General features: G+C 45.5%; 1 protein-coding gene across 1 annotated transcript; it reads left to right on the top strand.

Annotated features, from left to right (window-relative positions):
* Positions 1 to 2,631: 2,631 nt before the first annotated feature.
* On the top strand, positions 2,632 to 14,265 carry LOC119371843 (glutathione S-transferase Mu 1). Its single transcript, XM_037642304.2, has 7 exons — positions 2,632 to 2,752; positions 7,052 to 7,192; positions 8,088 to 8,169; positions 9,326 to 9,426; positions 10,299 to 10,394; positions 11,689 to 11,799; positions 14,094 to 14,265. Exons 1-7 carry the CDS (start codon positions 2,717 to 2,719, stop codon positions 14,196 to 14,198), a joined length of 672 nt encoding a protein of 223 aa, XP_037498232.1. The 5' UTR covers positions 2,632 to 2,716; the 3' UTR covers positions 14,199 to 14,265.
* The last annotated feature ends 4,517 nt before the right edge of the window (positions 14,266 to 18,782 follow it).

Raw genomic sequence — 18,782 nt, 5'->3', positions numbered from 1 at the left:
GCGGAAGTTGGCTTCATCACTCAAGCAAAATTATGGCTACTTTAATTGTTTTCGCTATTTCTACTTGCGTTGCAATATTGCCGCATTCCACAGTACCAGAAGCGAACGATGTGCTTGAATTTTCTCTGAGCCCTTTTAAGGCAATTTATTTACTAGACAAAGGTTTTAGCACTCAAGGTGGTGACCACATGCAATGGGGGATGACAGCTACAATATTAATTTAGAATAGTGAAAATGATAGTACACTAGCAAAAGATTAATTTCGGGCACTTATTACATTTCTATGTGCACTGACAGTAAGATGGAATGAGAATAATATATGTTAAGTAAAAGGAAAAAAAGTATGTCTAGCGTTACGATACAGTAAATTAAGAGAGCCCACTATGCTGTCAAAGTATGTAATTTCAAATGCGCAACAACTTCTGCTGCTGACTTGCTGTTAAGTTTGACATGCCTCCATTCAAACTGCAATATGCCAGAATAATGTGTAGACTTCAGCGACTTCTCATTTCTGCTTTGACACTTTTTTCACAACCAATAACCAATATATGTTTGTGTTTGGTTTGTCCTTATTTGGTTGGTTGCGGAAAAGCAAGCAAGAAAGTTGATTTAGTCATTGGACCTGCCAGATTCTACGTCGTGAAAGGGACACTCGCTGAAAGTGATCCTCTCAGAATATGTTCTCGGGCGCGTCCACCAATGTCTGTTTTGGTTCAGATCCATCCGAAATTCCACTTCAGGTTCGTTTCGATGCCCTGAACTTCATTACCCATGTTTTTTCACTTTTATGCCTTTGTTCAGTACGCATTCATGAATTGGGCGATGAGTGCTGAAGCATGTGACATGTCTGAAAGACTGCAACTGCATGTAACATTCGTAAGAAACTTGATCATTGGAGTGAGACTGAATGAAAATGTTGTCGTAACAGTGAATAGCTATCATTAACTGACGCCATCATTTAGCCAAACATTGAAGCACTAGCCAACATTTGCCAGCCATTTGGCCATAGCTGGCAATATGCGAGTAAAACGGTAAGCCAGTACCACGGCCGCTGGATATCCAGCGGCCATGCCAGTACGCCGATTACCACTTTTCACAAATAGTCTGAAGGAGGGGATGGGGATGCCAAAATATGTTCTTGCAAATGAAGACTCCGACGGACTTTCAGGCAATGTGTACATCGTATTGTACAAGAGATTGTTCCTTGCATGCAGCGCTCTCGTTTTGTTCTTTGTGAGGTAAATGATAAGTCGACGAGGGTTTATTCTACGACGGGCGTGACCGCGGAGAAATTCATAGCTCTTTTTCTCAGGGTTAAATATGTGCAAGACACTCGCAACAAGCGCCAAAATTGAGTTAAATGTTACATTGATGGTAGGCACAGCCAACTGAGGAAGGAAATCTGAGTTCGCACTACCAAGTTTAATCCTTCTCGTGCCAGCAGGTGGCACCACGTGTCCTTTGCAAAACTACTAAGGATTCCACTCACCGATCTTAAGAACATCATATAAACGCTTTATTCTCTCTTTCTCCCTCTCCAGCGCCATGTAATGAATTCGTTGTACGACTTTAGTGTCCCCTTAAGCCAATCAGGCCGTAGCAGCCCTCTGGGTGAATCGGAGTTGACAACTCGCGGAATTTGGATAACTGTTGAAGCACCACTAAAGTGAAATCATGAATCGGTTTAGATTTATAACTTGTACTCTGAAAACACTTATTTCGTTAATTTCACCATCATAGGCATAATAATAGAGAAAAAAATCAGTCAAAGTTTCATTTTCAAATTTTGCGCCGAAATCTCCGCGCCTGACGTCACGGATTTCAAAGTGAATGTTTCGTATTTTGGTGACATTGTCTCAACGAAATTCATTAAAACTTGGTATGGTAAGTCTCTGGCCCGCTCAGAGGTCAATGTACTTAATTTTTACCGGTTAGGAGCTACTTAGGTCCTAGCTAGTAGACGCCGTCGAAATCTATGACGTCGTGGTGATTGGGCGGGAATTTCAAAGTGGCGTCGCCACCCGCATTTTGTTTTTGCGTGTTTTCTCGCCTACCAAGCGTCTTCTCGCGGAAAAGCGTGGTCATTTTGGTATTGCGAAAGAGTAAAATACGAGAAAATCGTTTTTCTCTTTAATGCACCTTTAAAGCAGCGCACGAATCCGAAGGAGCCGCCGCACCGATTCAGCCGCCTTTTCCGCCATTGCCCATCGTCCGAGAACTGCTATTAGGCGGCGGAAACTTCTTTTTGTTGAGTAGCTCTTTCGACAAGTAATCGTGTCCACAAGACCCATTTCCACTCGAGGCCACCATGCAATGACCCTCCTTTCACAGACCTCTTACGTTTCAGGCGGAAACTCCATGCGCATTGTATCTCAATTATTTACGCAAAATTGTCGCACGTACAAAGTGCACACCGACTTTCGCGACATCTATGAATCAATACACAAACTCGACTTACGGTTTCAAGCAGATCTTGCGATGAAGTGGTTACCTTTATTGCTTACAGAGGGCAAAAAAGTCAGCCAACGTTGGCATGTTGTGTCTACAACGTCTTGCGTGTTGAAGCCGAGTTTCGCAACTAATGTTTTACTAAACTCAACGCTTCGGCAGCCCTCCTCCTCGTCCACTGCACCCGCGGCATTCGCTTCTTGGCCCGCCTCGTAAGTGGTCGTGGCACTTTTCCGTGCGTGGTGTTTCTTCGAGTGTACTACGAACCATGGCTCCTGTTCTCGGCTACTGGAACATTCGCGGGGTAAGTTGAACTGTTCGCACATTTTGTAAGCTTTAACTGTACTACTAGTACATCGTTTACTATCCTTACTTTTCTATTTTCTGGATTCCTTGCGGTGTATTTTTTTTTTTTCTTGCAAACGCGTATCCGGCCGGGTCCAACGTTACTAGAGTAACGTTGGCCGGGTCTACACGCCGGATGGAGGCACGCTCCCTTCTTTTATTCAAGTCTGCTTTCTAGTGCAGTTTCTTATCGACGTCCTTAAGTTTTCGGGTAACATCGTTGCTGTCACCGAGGAGTTGTTTCGCACTTTGCTTAGAACGTTAAAAATGCTTGAACCTTACTTTCTTCTGGACTGTCATTTCATAAATTCCTGAAAGTTCAGACGAAATCTTGCTTTATCCCTGCCTGTACAGTTTCGCGCTGTAAGCCTATAGCTGTTTCACAGGGATTTATAAACACCCCCCCCCTCCTAGCACCCCCCTAATACTATCGGAATTTGGTGTTTGGAAATTACTATATCATCGCAACTAGCGCAAAGAAACAGCATGACAGAAAGGAAAAGACGAACACAGGCGCCTGAGCACTTGTTCTTTTCCTTTTTTTTTTTTTTGGTATGATATATAAGGAGATGTTGGCGCACAATTATGGCGCCGGCTACTCCTTAGCCCTTGAGTGAAACTTGAACACATATCTTAAAGTAAAACATACAAGGCAGTTCATGTAAAATAGAACACTCGGGCACTCATATGCAAAAACACACTTATAGGCACATATCACAACAAAATGATAAAGAAATGTTCCAGAGACAGCGAATGAAGTCTCTGATAATGTCCGTCGTTAATATTTGGTCCGACCAGCACAAAACAGCAGAGCACACGTCTGGTCTTTAAGACGATGTATTCGCTCGTGTGTACATATAACAGTCGATACGTTATTCACTTCAGCACACACATATGATCGGTGTCATATGAGACTGCGCATAATAAGTACGACATATGTGTTATAGAAATGAAAGTTCGGTATTTCTTAGTACTTGTCAGCAATGCCGCTGTCTTGTAAGAAACGTGTTAACGCTTTTAAAGCTTGCGTCTGTAAAACTCTAGTTGGCCACGGGCCCAGAAGTTTCCTCAAGCTAAACGGTCTGCGGTCTAATGCCAACAGTTCCGATTTAAGACGGCGTCGCGGCGTGTCATGATGTGGACAGTCTATGAGAAGGTGACATACGTCTTCATCTATAAATCCACATTCGCATTCGGGAGTTTCAGCTCTACCAATTCTGTGCAAAAAATGTTTTGTGTATGCGGTGCCTAGCCTCAATCGGTGAATAAGAGTTTCCATACTTCTATCTAATGCTATCGTAATTTTGAATTCAATGAATGGATCGATGTGATATAAATCACAGCTCTTTGTACTTTGGTCAAACCAAGCAGTTTTGCTCATTCTGAAAGTTGTAGCCTTTATAAGACCACGCAATTCATTTTTCGAAATTGGTAAAGGAATAGTAACATCTTTACGATGTGCTTGTCGTGCCGCTTCATCGGCAGCTGTGTTTCCAGGAATGTTGCAATGGCCAGGTATCCATTGGAATTTGATTTCATGTTGTGCCTTGCTTGCTTTGGTGGGCTCTTTCAGCGTTTCGTATGTCATGCTATCACTAATTACTGTCGTGTTTGTACTCGAGAGTGATCTTAATGCGGCCTGTGAGTCGCTGAAAAGTACCCATTTTCTCGCGTCTGCTGCCGAGTTTATAAACTTTATAGCATACAGAATAGCGAAAAGCTTATGTTGTGTTGTTGCGTTGCGCTACTTACAATGATATTAATGTCCCTACTGTTTCATATTACTCGCGAGCGAACGCAGCACGTAGGGCGTCGTGCGCGCGTACTAGAAAAAAGAAGCATGAATTCATGGCAGTGACAAAAACTGGCCACGAACTTTTTTGGGGCGGGGTCGGTCGCGTAGCATTCCGCTTTCCGGACACCCCAATTACGAAAGCCGGCCGGCGCGGCACGCCCCATAAGCCGGCCGCTTTTTATCACCATTTTAAAAACCTAGAAATGTGGCGCTCATATTTGTATCTCTAGGATGCAGGCTCTGCCTCCGGCATTCTTTGCGCCTAAAGTTGACGCCCGTATCAATTCCAGCTTGCTGCCGTTAGCAACGGGTCGCAGTTCAGAGCTCTGCGGTAAAATAAATTACTTCTTTATCGCGACAAAAAAAAAAAAAAAAAAAAAAAAACTCGGTCCCATTAGCGGACTTGTTGCACCACTGAAAGAGAGAAAAAAGCTACTTTAATTTGTACTACATAATGTAGTACGCCCTGTGCATATTATGAAACACAAGCCGTTAAGTCTACCGGCTGTCAGTTAGACGTGATAATTTTACGCAAAAGGTTTGCTAAAAAATGCCTTGACAATAAAGATAAGCTAAGAATTTTTATGCGTTTTCAGAATTTTGTTGTAAAGGCTTTAGAAATGTAAAGCAAGCTATTACAACTTTCTTTACAGCATGTTTGGCTATAGAAAGCGTTGCTTCCTGTTCATTCTCTCCCTCCCTACAAATTTTTGCACATGCATATTAGCCATATGCATGCGCAAAAGTCACGTCTGTATAGTGATGGTGTTATTTTACATTGATGACAACGGAATAATGCAATGGCGTATCTATTTTTTTTTTGTCTCTCAATGATCGCAATTCTTCGCTAAAAAAAAACGACCCAGGCATATTGAGCAGGGGCGCAGCCAAGGGGGGGGGTTCAACCCCCCCCCCCCCGAAATTTTTCAGTTTTTCTTGCGTATATATACAGGCACACATACAAACGCATGCACGAACATACATAAAGTATGGTTGAACCCCCCCCCCCCCCGAAAAAAATTTCTGGCTACGCCCCTGATCAGTATTGAGGGTATACATGATCATTATTATGCGGGCCCAAACTTTCGGATGAGCATTTCGGAAGTACCGATAATTCCAGAGAGGTCGAAATTCTTACGATCGCTACAGTGACCAAAACAAACAAAAAAAAAATCAGGCTGAACAAGCCCTTCCTTTGCAATAAATGCATGCACGGCGCTGGACAGAAAGCCAGGCGCATACGCGGGGGATCGCAAAAATGTCTTTAAAGAATTGAAAACCGCCTATTTCTGCATCTCTAATGCCTAACATACGCTGTGCTAAAACTGTGTAGCGGATAAAGTACGTGATGCACGTGATACGTGATGACGATGAAAGGAGATCACAATCACGCACTTGTCTTTCCCGCCATTGTGTGCCGCCATCTTGACAAGATTCGAAAGCTCAGTTTCGCTACGTTTCGCGCCTTACAGTTCCCAACACCGTCGCATTCGATGTCGCAGGGTGCTGAACATTCCGATGAGCCTGTAAGTCGTTTGACCTAGCTCGAAATAAAATAACTTCCAGGTGGCAGACGCCATTCATATTCGTCCACGAAACCGTATAATATGCACACCGAGCAATCGGGTGAAGGGCTCATATCGAGGCACGCCCGTAGCCAGGGGGGTGGCTCCCCTCCCCCCCACCCCCTCGAAATATTGGTGGGGTGTTGTACCGTAAATTATGAAAATAGGTGCTTTTCTCGAATAGTGAAGGCCTTCAACAAGTGTTCCCCCCTCCCCCCAAGAAAAAAATACGGGCCTGTCTCGAAGTTAGGAAAAAAAATGGATGTCTGTGCTCGCGACACAAAGTGCGATCAGTTTTAAAGCACGATGTTGTGGGGGCCGTCTTGTCAAACAGCGAACATAATGCGTGGGCGCGTTGATTACGCGGGATAACAGAGAAAACAAAAAGCAATTTCAGCGCAAAATTCGGCGGTACGATCATTACGCGAGTGCGGCCATTATGCAAGCAAATACGGCATTTACTGGAATAACACGTTTCGAGCTAGTTGGTTGTTCATACCGAGGCGAAAACAGCGCGCAAAGTCTCTACGCGCTATTTTCGCCTCGGTACGGCATTTACTGCTGCCTGATTAAAAGAAATTGTGCTAGAAAATGGTGTTGGTTTAATTTTGTGTTGTCAGGGTGAAGACAAGAGTAAACTTCCAATGGATAATTTACATATGCAGTGCAACCGCGCTAGGGTTAATTGCTGTCTTTCCTTCCTATTGACTTTTGTGTTGGTTCGGCACATACAAAGAGGCCATAGCGCTGAAAAGACAGGGACAAAGGAAGGCGCACGTCCCGTCGTCTGCCTGCAGTGCAGCTTTGGCTCGGCTCTCAGGTTGTCCATGAGTGCCGTGCGTCTCTCTCATTGTTGACGCTTGAACACGTGTGAACATTTGTGCTTTTGTCTTCCCAGTTGGCACAGCCCATCCGATTGCTGCTTGCGCATGTGGACGCCAAGGTAGAGGAGAAGCACTACTCGTGCGGACCACCGCCAGACTTCGACAAAAGCTACTGGCTCAGTGAGAAGCCCAAGCTCGGGCTTGATTTCCCCAATGTACGATGACCTCTTGCTTGGCGCCATTTCCGCTTTCGAAAAGAAAACACACTGCGGGTAGATTGTGATATGTGATGTTGCACTGCTAACCTACAGGTTGATGATTTAATGTCGTTTATGGTGGCTGCATTAATAGATGTGAAGTGCAAAGATGGCGGTGTACTTTTTAAATGATCGAACTTGGATATAACGAATATGGATGTAACGAATTATCGGTTACAAGGAACTTATTGAGTAATAGTCTTGGCATTTCATAGTATTGCGAATATACGCTTATAACACATTTTCTGACTTAGCGAAGCTATTTTCGTGTTGGATGTGACTTCGTTGAAGGAATTTCAAGACGGAGGAGACGCATTTGCTAGCTCGTGCGAAGCAAAAAAAAAAAAAAAAAACGGAGAATGCAAATTTTGTCAATGCTTCACCAGAACCAGATATCAGATTCAGAGCACGTCATGTAAGACAAATCACTGCTTAATGCATAAACATGTTGCCCAACAGAAAAACATCTTCTTGGAAATGTTTACAGGGGTGTTGAAAGGAGTTATACATAATGTGCATGTACCTACCTTAATTGTAACATATATCCTGTAGAGACTGAAATTATCTGGTAATGTGAATTATCGATCATAGCGAAAATTCAAATTAGTCATGATACTTGTCCCACATAAAAATTTTATGGCAGATTGTACATGCAGCACCCGTAACCAGCACGCATGTAGTACCCGTAACAGCGCACAGAGCGCAGCTTTTGATTCCTGTATTAGAAACAAACACTTGTGCATAGAAGCTAGAAGCTTTTCAAGTCCTGTTGGTAATTGGCATCTTGGAAAGTTGATTCTAAAAGTGGTATCTTTTCTCAGTGTGCTCCACTCTGTCCCATCTTCAATTGCAGCTGCCCTACTACATCGACGGTGACGTCAAGCTCACCCAAAGCATGGCTATCCTGCGTTACCTTGCCAGGAAGCATGATTTGAGTAAGACTAGCTGAAGCGCTTGTTTTATTGCACGTTTTAGTGACGCGATTACCAAGTGGCACTCTTTACAATCTTCCAGACCACTCTGTCAAGCGCCGGTGCGAGTTGTCCGAAAACCCTGATAAATTAAAATATATAAACCGGATCCAATGGGTTAAGCTAAGGGTTGTGTGATAGGGCGGACATTAAGGTATGTCATAAATTAAAATTGCAGTCATATAATTAGAAATTAGTATAAACAGCAATTACATGTCAGAAACCCATCTAAATCGGGCTCGTTGCTGCACCTGACGGATCGGATCTCAACCACGCACTTCTTTCATCGTCTACTTCCACAAAATGTGGTGTACTTTTGTCTGGAAATTGCGCTTAACACAAAGTTGTCAGCATGTAAGAGTGGGAGGGTTGGTGAAGGTGCATTACAAAAAAAAAAAAAAAAAAAAATTGGCGCACACAATTTAACACAAAGAAAGAAAAGACTGGACAGGCCGAATATGGCCGAGCTGTTGTACACTGCGGTCCACTGTTAAAGGGAAAATTTTTTTTTTTTTGGGGGGGGGGGGATGGGGGACCTCCTTGATCTGAAGTGGGGGTCGGGCAGGCAAATGTGATCGAGTGTCATTTTGAGGTATGCCATGGCAAAAAATATTTCGGGGGGGGGGGGGGGTCACGCGCCCGGTGTGCGCCCCCAACCCCCTTCCGGCTACGCCACTGGAACACTGTAATGAGCACCTTTCATATTGCTGGCCCCCTAACTGCAAATGGACGCAGAAACATTGATCGCGCAATGCACGATTCTGTTGAAATGAGTCAGGGCTGTCAACAACCAGTAGTCTTATGCAAGTCTGTCGCTATGCTTTTGTGAGAGAGTGAAATCTGGATGTGCCCAGCAGACAAGTGTTCCCTTTAACAGTGGACCCGTCTGTACACATACAGGTGTTTTTTGCCCTCACTGCACTCACTGCCCTCACTGCCCTCACTCAATATTTGCCCTCACTGCATGAGGGCAAATATTTTCTTTCACATATATGTCACGAACTTGCCGAAACAAGTTTTCCCGTAATAATTCAGGTGCATGTCGCATGGCTGTATAGATTATTGCTGGTGTTGAGAACGCGTCTCGTCTGAGGAGTTTCAGTGCCAATTTGTTGTGCAGTGGGCAAGACTGAAACCGAGAAGCAGCGGGTCGATGTCGTCGAGCAGCAGCTGGCGGACTTCCGTGTCAACTGGGGTCGTCTCTGCTACAGCCCTGACTTTGTGAGTGTGACACTCTCGTTTCGATGATTTGAGGTGATTTCATTAGCCGTCTGCCGTGGTGGCTCAGAGGCGTTGCGCAGGTGGGTCCGAGGGTGCGGTTTCGATTCCCAGCTATGACAAATGCGTTGCTATGGGGCGAAACTCAAGAACACCAGTATGCTCAGATATGCATGATGTTGTATGTGGCTATGCGGTGGATGAGGGGGGAGGGGGAGGGGTCAAGCCCCTTTTGCTTGAATCTGATTGATTTGGTATTTCAACTATGGCGTGTCTCGATAATATCGCGGGCACGCGCAACCCTTATAATTTTAATTTTCAGATTTTATGAGTTAACTGTTGTTAGAGAATGTTCGTCTGATGCTGGTCAATTCGTATGGTTTTAAGGTTCAAGTGATACCTACAGGAAGGCAAAATTTGCAAGATGGGACTGCATAAACCGGGCAGGTCTTGTTTGCATATATACCGATGAGCCTCTTAACGTTTGTAACTTTAACGCTCAATGTCATAAATATGAACCTTCGGCAAATCGCATACTAAAAAACCACGGAAAAGTCATTTTTATCCTTGAAATTAAAGAAAAGAAGTAATCATTGCAACCGTCTTCTGACGTCGCACCTGAATACGAACCTCTGTGATGAAGTGTCGCTCATACCACACTTCATATCTGACACAATGTTCTGGCTTCTGCAATCTCGAATACAAATCTTCTGGGACAAGGTATTTTTGTGTTTCGTTTTACGGGTGGTCGTACGATCTTTGTCAAGGTATCGTGATGTTTCGAAGGCCTTTGGCAAATGTCATGAAAGATAAATGAAATTACTATTAACAGGATTGTCTGTAAAACTAACTTTTGATCTCAAACGTTCTCACAGGAAAAGCTGAAGGGTGACTACCTCAAGGACCTGCCGGCGTCCCTCAAGGCTTTCTCTGACTATTTGGGAAACCACAAGTTCTTTGCTGGGGACAACGTAAGTGGGGCACATTGTATTTCTCGAATAAAAAAATTCTATTCCATTTAACTGTACTCAGTATTCCCAGCTTGCTGTCATATACTTTTAAAGGGGTACTGACACAAAATTTCGCGGCCGAGATAGCCTGCTGGATCGATTTCCGTGTACATGCGTGTACCATCTGCAAAATATCGACAGCGAATAAAGCTTGGAAGGTATTTTATATGCATTTTGAAGTTCGCATGCGCGATCCAGCATTATAGGCCTCACCTATTTCATTGACACCCTCGGAGGTGACCCGAGGTGACCCCCCTACTTCCCCTACGTAACCGTTGTAGCCGGTACAACAAGTTATGATGACGTCGTAGCCGCCATTTCTGTTTTGACGCGCTCGCCGCTGCGCTGTTGGTGTCTCAAGGAAATCATCGCCAACAGACGACGATGAGGAGGACGACGATAACGAGGACGATGAAGGCGACGACATCGCCTAGCACGTGCGGCAAGCGTGCGAATGCGAGGAGACGACGCGAACAGCACGGAAGTGCGTCACACTTCTGTGTGCTGACGTGATCGAGCGCTGTTGCCGCTAGGTGGTGATAGTTGCACCCGGAGGCTTGTCGTTTTTGAAACCGAAACTGACACTGGTCGGTAATGAGGAGCCTGTAATTAATTATCTGTCGCGCGCTGCAGCAAACGATGTGCCGTGTTATGACTAACAGGCCTCGAGCAACACATTGCAGCAAAAAAACGCGAGGCCAAAATTTTTGTGTCAGTACCCCTTTAACATATCCTTATCACAGTGATGTTAAACATACAAGAAATGCTCTTTTTGTGGTTAAACTGAAGTCTGGGAACCTTTAGTATATTCAGTGTCTGTAACATAACTTGCTGTGTCGGGCTTGGTGTGCCACCCCCTGGATACGCCACTGGTGTGACCAGGCTGGCGAAGAACATAGAGTAGGCAACCCTGTTTAAAAACACATTGTGTTGATAAATCCTAATTGTAGCTGGCATAATCGTTCGTGTCTAAATTTAAGACATCAAGAACTGGCGCTTCCTGTCGAACGAAAAAAATTATGGGCTGGTCTTGCAGAGTGTGGGAAAAATTTCTCCAGTAAAATAAACTCTCAATAAAGTAATTTATGTCTAGTAGTAGTGAAATTGGGATCCGTTTCTGCAATCATTTGGTGTAGTAGTACGAAGGTAGGAACAGTTCTGTGACCTCGCCTATCTTTGTACTGCATGATTTCACCGATTTCAGCTGCTAACGTTATTTTTTTTTTGTTGTGGGTGTTTTCATTTTCTTTTTCAGCTCACTTACGTCGACTTCATCGCCTACGAGATGCTTGACCAGCATCTCCTTTTCGCACCTGACTGCCTGAAGGATTACCCCAACCTCAAGGCCTTCGTCGATCGTGTTGCGGTACGAAGCATTGTTTGAAACACTACGTGCAGAATCTGGAATTGTGCTCATGCGCTGAACTGTCTAGCAAACCAAGCAAATGATGAACAGCTGTATACGTAGTGTGTCTTAAGCTGCAATTATGTTGGGCGCATTGTAACGGCTCGCCCATTTTTCTCGCCGACAATTTAACCAGAATGATGCGATTGGTATGGACATGTACAGAGCGGTACTCTTAAAAAGGAACATCTGAGCACGTGGCTAGAGTCACTGGAAAAGTGACTCTACACGTGTCGTCCTCTCAGCACCACCGCCGGGCGCGGTGACCTTTCGTTGCATGTAGCCTGCTTCGCGACGATTTGGAGTGCGGAAGCAGACAGTAACGGACGACCATAGGCGTGCGCAGGGTTCCCCGAGGCAAAGGTTCATCGCAGCGCCCCCCCACCCTACCAAGTCAATGTATGGGGCAGATTTTGCGACCCCCCCCCCCCTGTTAGGTGACTAGAAGGGTCAATGTACCGGGCAGATTTTGCGCCCCCCTCTTAGGTGATTAGGGAGGGCGGCCGCCCCCCCCTGTGCGCACGCCTATGCGAACGACAGAACACAGCTGCCAGTAATTACTGTGCCTGCGCGAAACTCGTACCAGCCGCAGGCTGGCGGTGGCACCGAGTGGACGCCACGTGCTCCGATGTTCCCTATAAAGGGACCCTAAACTGAAACAATGAGTCGGTTTAGATTGACAACTCGTACTCTGAGAACTCTAATGTCGTTAATTTCACCACCATTATTGCATTAATAGAGGAGAAAATGAAGGTCAAAGTATCATTTTAAATTTCGCGCTGAAATTTCCGCGCCCGACTTCACGGATTTCAAAGCGTATTTTTTTTATTTTGGAGGCACCGGCGCAACGAAATTTAATGAAACTTGGTATTTTAAGTCTATAGCCCCCTCAGAGGACAATGTACTTCATTTTTACCGATTAGGAACTACGTAGGACCTAGTACAGGCCATCAAAATTTATGACGTCAGGGCGTTTGGTGAGGGAATTTGAAGATGGCGTCGCTACTCGCATTTTATTTTCGCGCGTTTTCTCGCTATATACCAAGCGCCTTCTCGCGTTTAGTGGTGTTTTCGGAATTGTCAAATTGTAGTTTATTAATGTACACGAAAAATCGTTTTTCTCTTTAGTAGGAGTGGACGTGTCTACCGTTGTGACGGGGGCGGATAAGTCATAATTAGGCGTGATTATGTCAAAATCATGTGATGTGGAATTACTGTCGTTAAATCCAGCGAAGTTGGTCGGAAAACAAATGAGTAGCCAATATCCTAGTTGAACTGTGCAGGTCACGTGATAAGGACTGATAACCACTGGTGCAGGTGGAGTGATTAATGGATACAGAGATGGGAAGTGTGACTACAGGGGTTAGGTGGGGCGGCAAAACTAAGAAATCTGCTGGCATAAATAGAATCGGCTCAAGCAGGACAGGATGGGTTATTGGAGATCACCGGCGGTAGATGCCTTTGTCCTTCAGTGGACATAAAATAGGCTGACGATGATAATTATATAAGTATTGTAAACAACGATACTGATGTAAAAAAAATGTTGCGGCCAAATCCATGTGAAATAATGGAAGTTCGATATGCCTCTGGTGGGGGCCAGCCAAAGGGGTCTCCACTTCATTTTCTTGGTCTGTGGGTAGCTTACCACACGTATCCGATATGTGCCACAGAAACACTAATTAATCGCAGGTATATAATTAAGGCTGCTGGCCAGAAATGCAGTTGTACGTTTAGAACGGGATTTCTTCATTTAGAGTGTCTGACGTTATTGCCACCGCAGTAGACATTTCTAGCTGCAAGTGAATAAGTTATCTCACTCTTCTGTATTTTCATATTTTCTTCTTACAGCGGTAGAGCACTCATTAAAATAAAACGCAGGCGACCAAATTATTAGGTGTCTGTTTTTTAAGCTCTCTTCGCTGTTTTGTTTCAACTGTACTTTATTTTGTGTAAAAAAAAAAGCCTTCCTCGAAGATAAACAGCGCAAAAAAGCATAGCTACAAAAAGCAAACACACAGGACAAGTTCAATAACCAACTAGGCTATCGGCTCTTTTTCTTGAATTTGTGAAACGCAGTGATAAAGCCAGAATGCCTTTAACTATATGGTGTTCCTGTGAGGCACTCAAAAGTACACTGAGTGATTGTTCATCAAACCACAGTGCTTTTCGGTACTGTGGTTTGATGCAAGAGACGTGGGCCGGCCTGTGATATGAACGTGTGACCAATGTGTGTGAATCGGTATCTTTCCTTGCAGGCTCTTCCTCATGTTGCGGCTTACCTGAAATCGGACAAGTGCATTAAATGGCCCCTCAACGGCGACATGGCCAGCTTCGGCAGCAGGCTGCAAAAGAAGCCATGAGCAGATATTCGTTTCATTAACTTCGAACATGGATTTGCACAATAAAATAAGCTTTGAATTTTGCTTGCAGTATGCTTTCTTGGTGCAGCCAGTATATTAGTTTGAGGGTGTCCGACCTCTATGTACAGGACGTTTTTTTTTTTTAGATGCGAAGCAGCTTTTGCGCTGGGCTTTGTCCGTATAGGCCTCCAACGCTCAAGTTTGCGCAGCGCCGTCCGCCGCCCCAGCGGAGAGAGGGGAAAACTCCGCTAGCTGGGACGGGTCGCTCTTGCTTGGTTTTCCCATCGCGCGCGCGGAGAACGTGCTCCCCGGGGATTTTATCTCGCATTTTTCACGCTATGGGTGCCGTTCCTTCGTCGTACTCGAAAGCAGGCACGCAGTCCTGCTGCATTGTGAACTGTCACAAAAGTTTAAAAATGTCGAAGAGCCGAAAACTTCCTGTCAAGTTCTACCGTTTCCAATGCAAGCAGTCCGAGGAGCAGAGGCGTCAAGAGTGGATTATGGCAGTTCGCCGCGATGCTTTCGCGGTCTTGTCACCTTGAAGCAGTTTTTGTCGTACACAGTATTACGAACTATTAACGGGGAGAAACGCGATGACCGCGCTCATTTGAAAGGGAAGTGCGTTTGTGAACCGAAGTTACAACAAACAGACAGCCGCTGTACGTTTCGAGATTGCGCGCTGGCTTTCCGAGTCAACCATTTGTAATGTTACAGCAGCTGAGCATTTGGGCTTATTACACCACAGTTTAAATAACGTACCGTGAGTACTAAGTGTTTAATTCAGCTGATTGCGGTACATTTCCCGTCGCGGCTCCCTGTAAACAGAATTAAGCTGTATGGTTGCACTGAGCGTTTATATTGGCCTTGCATGCGACACGCCGTGATTGCTTAGAAGGCTGAAGTGTTGCGCTGCTAAAATCGTGGTCATGGGTTCGATTCACGCATACAGCAGCTGCATTTCGATGGGAGCGAAATGCACTAACACCGGCGTACTTAGATTTACGTACACGTTAAAGAAACCCAGGTGGCCGAAATTAATCCGAATTAATCCACCACGACGTGCCTCGTATTAATGTCATGCGTTCGGCACGTAATAAGCCTTGCATGCCGCTTTGGAAACGAGCTGAAAAAAGAACCACGGTGGCAATTAAATTTTCGATGGCTTCGCGAATTCAGATGCGCTTATTATTGGGCACAAATCTCGGCATAATCATAAACATGCGCGATCACAGTGGGTATTGTATAGTATCAGGGGCGTAGCCAGAAATTTTTTCGGGGGGGGGGGGTCCAACCATACTTTATGTATGTTTGTGCGTGCGTTTGTATGTGTGCGTGTACATATACGCAAGCAAAATTGAAAATTTTCGGGGAGGGTTTGAACTCCCCCCCCCCCTCCTGGCTACGCCCCTGTATAGTATGATGCTGACCAAGCGAGCTGTCGAAACAACCAAAGCGACATTCGAATAAGCAAACACGGTGCGTGATCAGGCGTCTATATTATTCGAAATGAAACACGCTTCTGCAAGAAACATGCATCGTCGAAGTGGGCATGAAATATTTATTTATTTTTTGTTTGCGTATATCATTATGCTGTCAAAGGGAGCTCTAAAAAAATCCAAGGCGACATTAAACTTGCGATCCGACGTTGTTATCATTCGATGCAAACCTCGGCAAAAGTGAAACTCCCACGAAACTGAACACTGCGCATTGCGATGCAGCCAGTGACTCAACAGGGCAGAAGCAAATTTATGCTCTTCACACTGAGCTCATAATAAATTTAAAGCCGCACGACAAACTTGGCATCCAAGCAATTGAAAAGTTATCAATATAAAACGCACGCGAAAGCGTGCTGGATGGTTGCTGACAGCTCCGAGTACACACGACTGCCGCAACGAATGTGCGTTTTACCGGTAACATAATTACAGAACTCGCGCAGTCACCTCCCTACTCATGTCAAAGAAATGTGCCCGTTCAGCATCTGCACGCACGTAGCGCTCGCACAAACAGCATCGCCCTTGACGACCTCCTCGGTCCCGAAAAGGTGGTCGATCAACCGTCCTCCTCTGGTAAGATTCCCACCGTTAAAACGTTTTTTTTTTCCATCTCTGGGATCTTTCTAAACCTTCAGAGCAGGCGACACGTGAAGCTGCACGTGCACGGCGAGCAGAGAACAGCGCGTGGAGGGTGCCTGAACGTGCGGAGACAGCGCAGTCAAAAGGCTGGTGTGCGGACAGGAGCGACCGGTTTTCGCAAGAAAGGCGGCGAAACGCGTGCGCCGCAGCGCCCCCTGGCCGAGCTTGGGAGGCCTATAGTTCCATTGGCGACCGTCCGATTTCTAAAACCTAGCCATCTGTAACATATTGAGCGTGCGCTCGCGCCAAGGAGAATTCTTCTTCGTCTTGTTCTTCGGCTGCCTTGATGATGATACGTACAGAGCACTTTAGGGGCCCGGGCTGCCGTATGCTGTCCTAGCTTGGCGTAACGCAGACAAAACCACGTGTGCTGGCACGCGCTAGCGCGTTCGGGTCTGTGTAAGGGGCGGGGTAAGACGCTGTGGCCTCTCCCCCTTACTCTCTCAGCAATCATGTGATGGCGTCGGCGAACGAGATTCTGCATACGCGCGATGAACCAACGCGTTGCATCCCAGTCGGAACGCGCTGGCACGCGCTCGCGCGTTCGGGCATATGTAAGGCTGGGTAAGACGCTGTGGCCTCTCCCCCTTGCACTCTCTCAGCAATCACGTGATGGTGTCGGGGAACGAGATTCTGCAGACGCGCGATGAGCGCGCGTGGCGTGCTCCAACAAGAGTTCGGGACGAGCAACAGCAACTACATGGTGTGCTCCACATGCAAGGACGCGGTAACATCGGGCCCGTGATGAACGGAACTTCAAGTCAACCCATGCGCTCCTTCGCATCCCCACATGGTTCCCTTTAGTGGGAGATGGTGAAATTTCTTTTAGACAATACAGATTTTATAAAAAATTCTATGACAGTCAGGTTCCTTTCGTTTTCGCACACGAACTCCACGTCGAGGCGGAAATACTTTGCCGTGGTTAAAATGACACTGTGACGACTAATTAACAAAAACTCGTTAATTAACCTTTTAATTAATGACTAGAGGGCAGGTGTTTACATTACGAAGTTGTAGTGCGTGCAACTTGATGGGCATACCTATTTTTTAGAAATCGCAGAAGTTGCACGTATAGTTCGAGATATTCATAGTCGAACTTCAAGGGCGAAATCGCCCTTGAAATTTCCGCCTCGACGGAGTTCGTGTGCAAAAACGGCAGGATCAGCCTTACTGTCATAGGATTTTTATTAAAAATGTGTATTGTTTAAAAAAGAAACACCGTGTATTTATGCCAGTGCATGTGCGCCCATACAAATACACATGTAAAAGCTGAGAATTTTCTGGAGTGATTTGAACCCTCCAACTCCTACTCTGGCTGCACTTGTCATGCTTTTGCAATTCTTTTCTTTTACAGCCAAACCTCATTACGAAGACTCATCCGACTCTGAAATGGCTTCGTTATACCCGGAAATTCATTATAAATGCATATTGCCAGATGAAGGTTCCATTTCCAGTTGGATTTTTGACCATTTCCAGCTGTAAATCTTTCTGGTTGGAAAGATTTTCGCTTCGATAATTCCGCTGTATAACACTATTTCAGCTCGAAGTCTATGAATATCCAGCTTGAATAAAGTTGAATTCCCAACCGGGAATGCACAATTAAGGTTCCGGCTGGATATTCATCCGCTTCGAGATGAATTATAGAAGCGTCTTTACAGCTGGAAATATTTCGGGCTCAACAATCCAACTGAAAATGGAACTTTTTATCCTGGGTTGACACTACGGACAAGACAATTCTACACAAAGTTCGTAATAACAGATGATACGTTATAGTGAGATTGTACAGTCCTTCATCACTTAATGAACAGCCTCGGGCAGTATATATGACTAAAAGGTTTTAATTTTCCTGCAAAAGGCCGCGACCCCCAACAACCACATGCAGCGGTGTGTGTGTCTGCCTTTTCTCGTGTCCCGTTCTTTTGCTGGCTTTCGTCAAGTATCATGAACCAACTGGCCCAGATCTTAACTCTTCTGCAATACAGCTGGACAGTAACGCAGCCAAAATTTTTGTTTAGGGTGGGGTTCAACCATACTTTGTTCATGCGCGCGTTTGTATGAGTGCTTGTGTGTGTCGTTTCTTTCTTTGTGGTGCGTCTTTGCGTTTGCGCTGTAAATGTACTTCTAGGTGTATGAGTGCGTGCATATATACACATGGCAAAACGGAAAATCTTCGGTTAGGTTGGGGGGCTAGGCCCCCCCCCTCCCTAGTCATCCAAGAAAGGGTGGGGGGCGCAAAGTCAGCCCCATATTTTGACTGAGTTGGGGGGGGAGGGGGCGCTGGGATGAATCTCCCCCTCCCCTCCTCTGGGGAGCCCTGCGCACTATGCCTAGACGACTCGAAGGTGAAAGCCGTCGATGTAGTGACCCTCCTCCACCCTTTCCGAAAGCTTTCTGCACCTAACGTGGTTTTGCACTGCCTCCAGGATCGGAGGCATTGAAAGCTTTCTGCGCC

Source organism: Rhipicephalus sanguineus, chromosome 10, assembly GCF_013339695.2.
Source record: "Rhipicephalus sanguineus isolate Rsan-2018 chromosome 10, BIME_Rsan_1.4, whole genome shotgun sequence".
Lineage (NCBI taxonomy): Eukaryota > Metazoa > Arthropoda > Arachnida > Ixodida > Ixodidae > Rhipicephalus > Rhipicephalus sanguineus.
The sequence above is the reverse complement of the archived record's forward strand: the minus strand, read 5'-3'. Positions and strand labels throughout refer to the sequence as shown.

Bases quoted from the DNA above. Each gene is read 5' to 3' on its own strand.
- LOC119371843 (XM_037642304.2), top strand. From the start codon at position 2,717: ATGGCTCCTGTTCTCGGCTACTGGAACATTCGCGGG. The intron at 2,753-7,051 runs GTAAGTTGAACT...TTGTCTTCCCAG, and splicing joins GCTACTGGAACATTCGCGGG to TTGGCACAGCCCATCCGATT. The intron at 9,427-10,298 runs GTGAGTGTGACA...ACGTTCTCACAG, and splicing joins TCTGCTACAGCCCTGACTTT to GAAAAGCTGAAGGGTGACTA.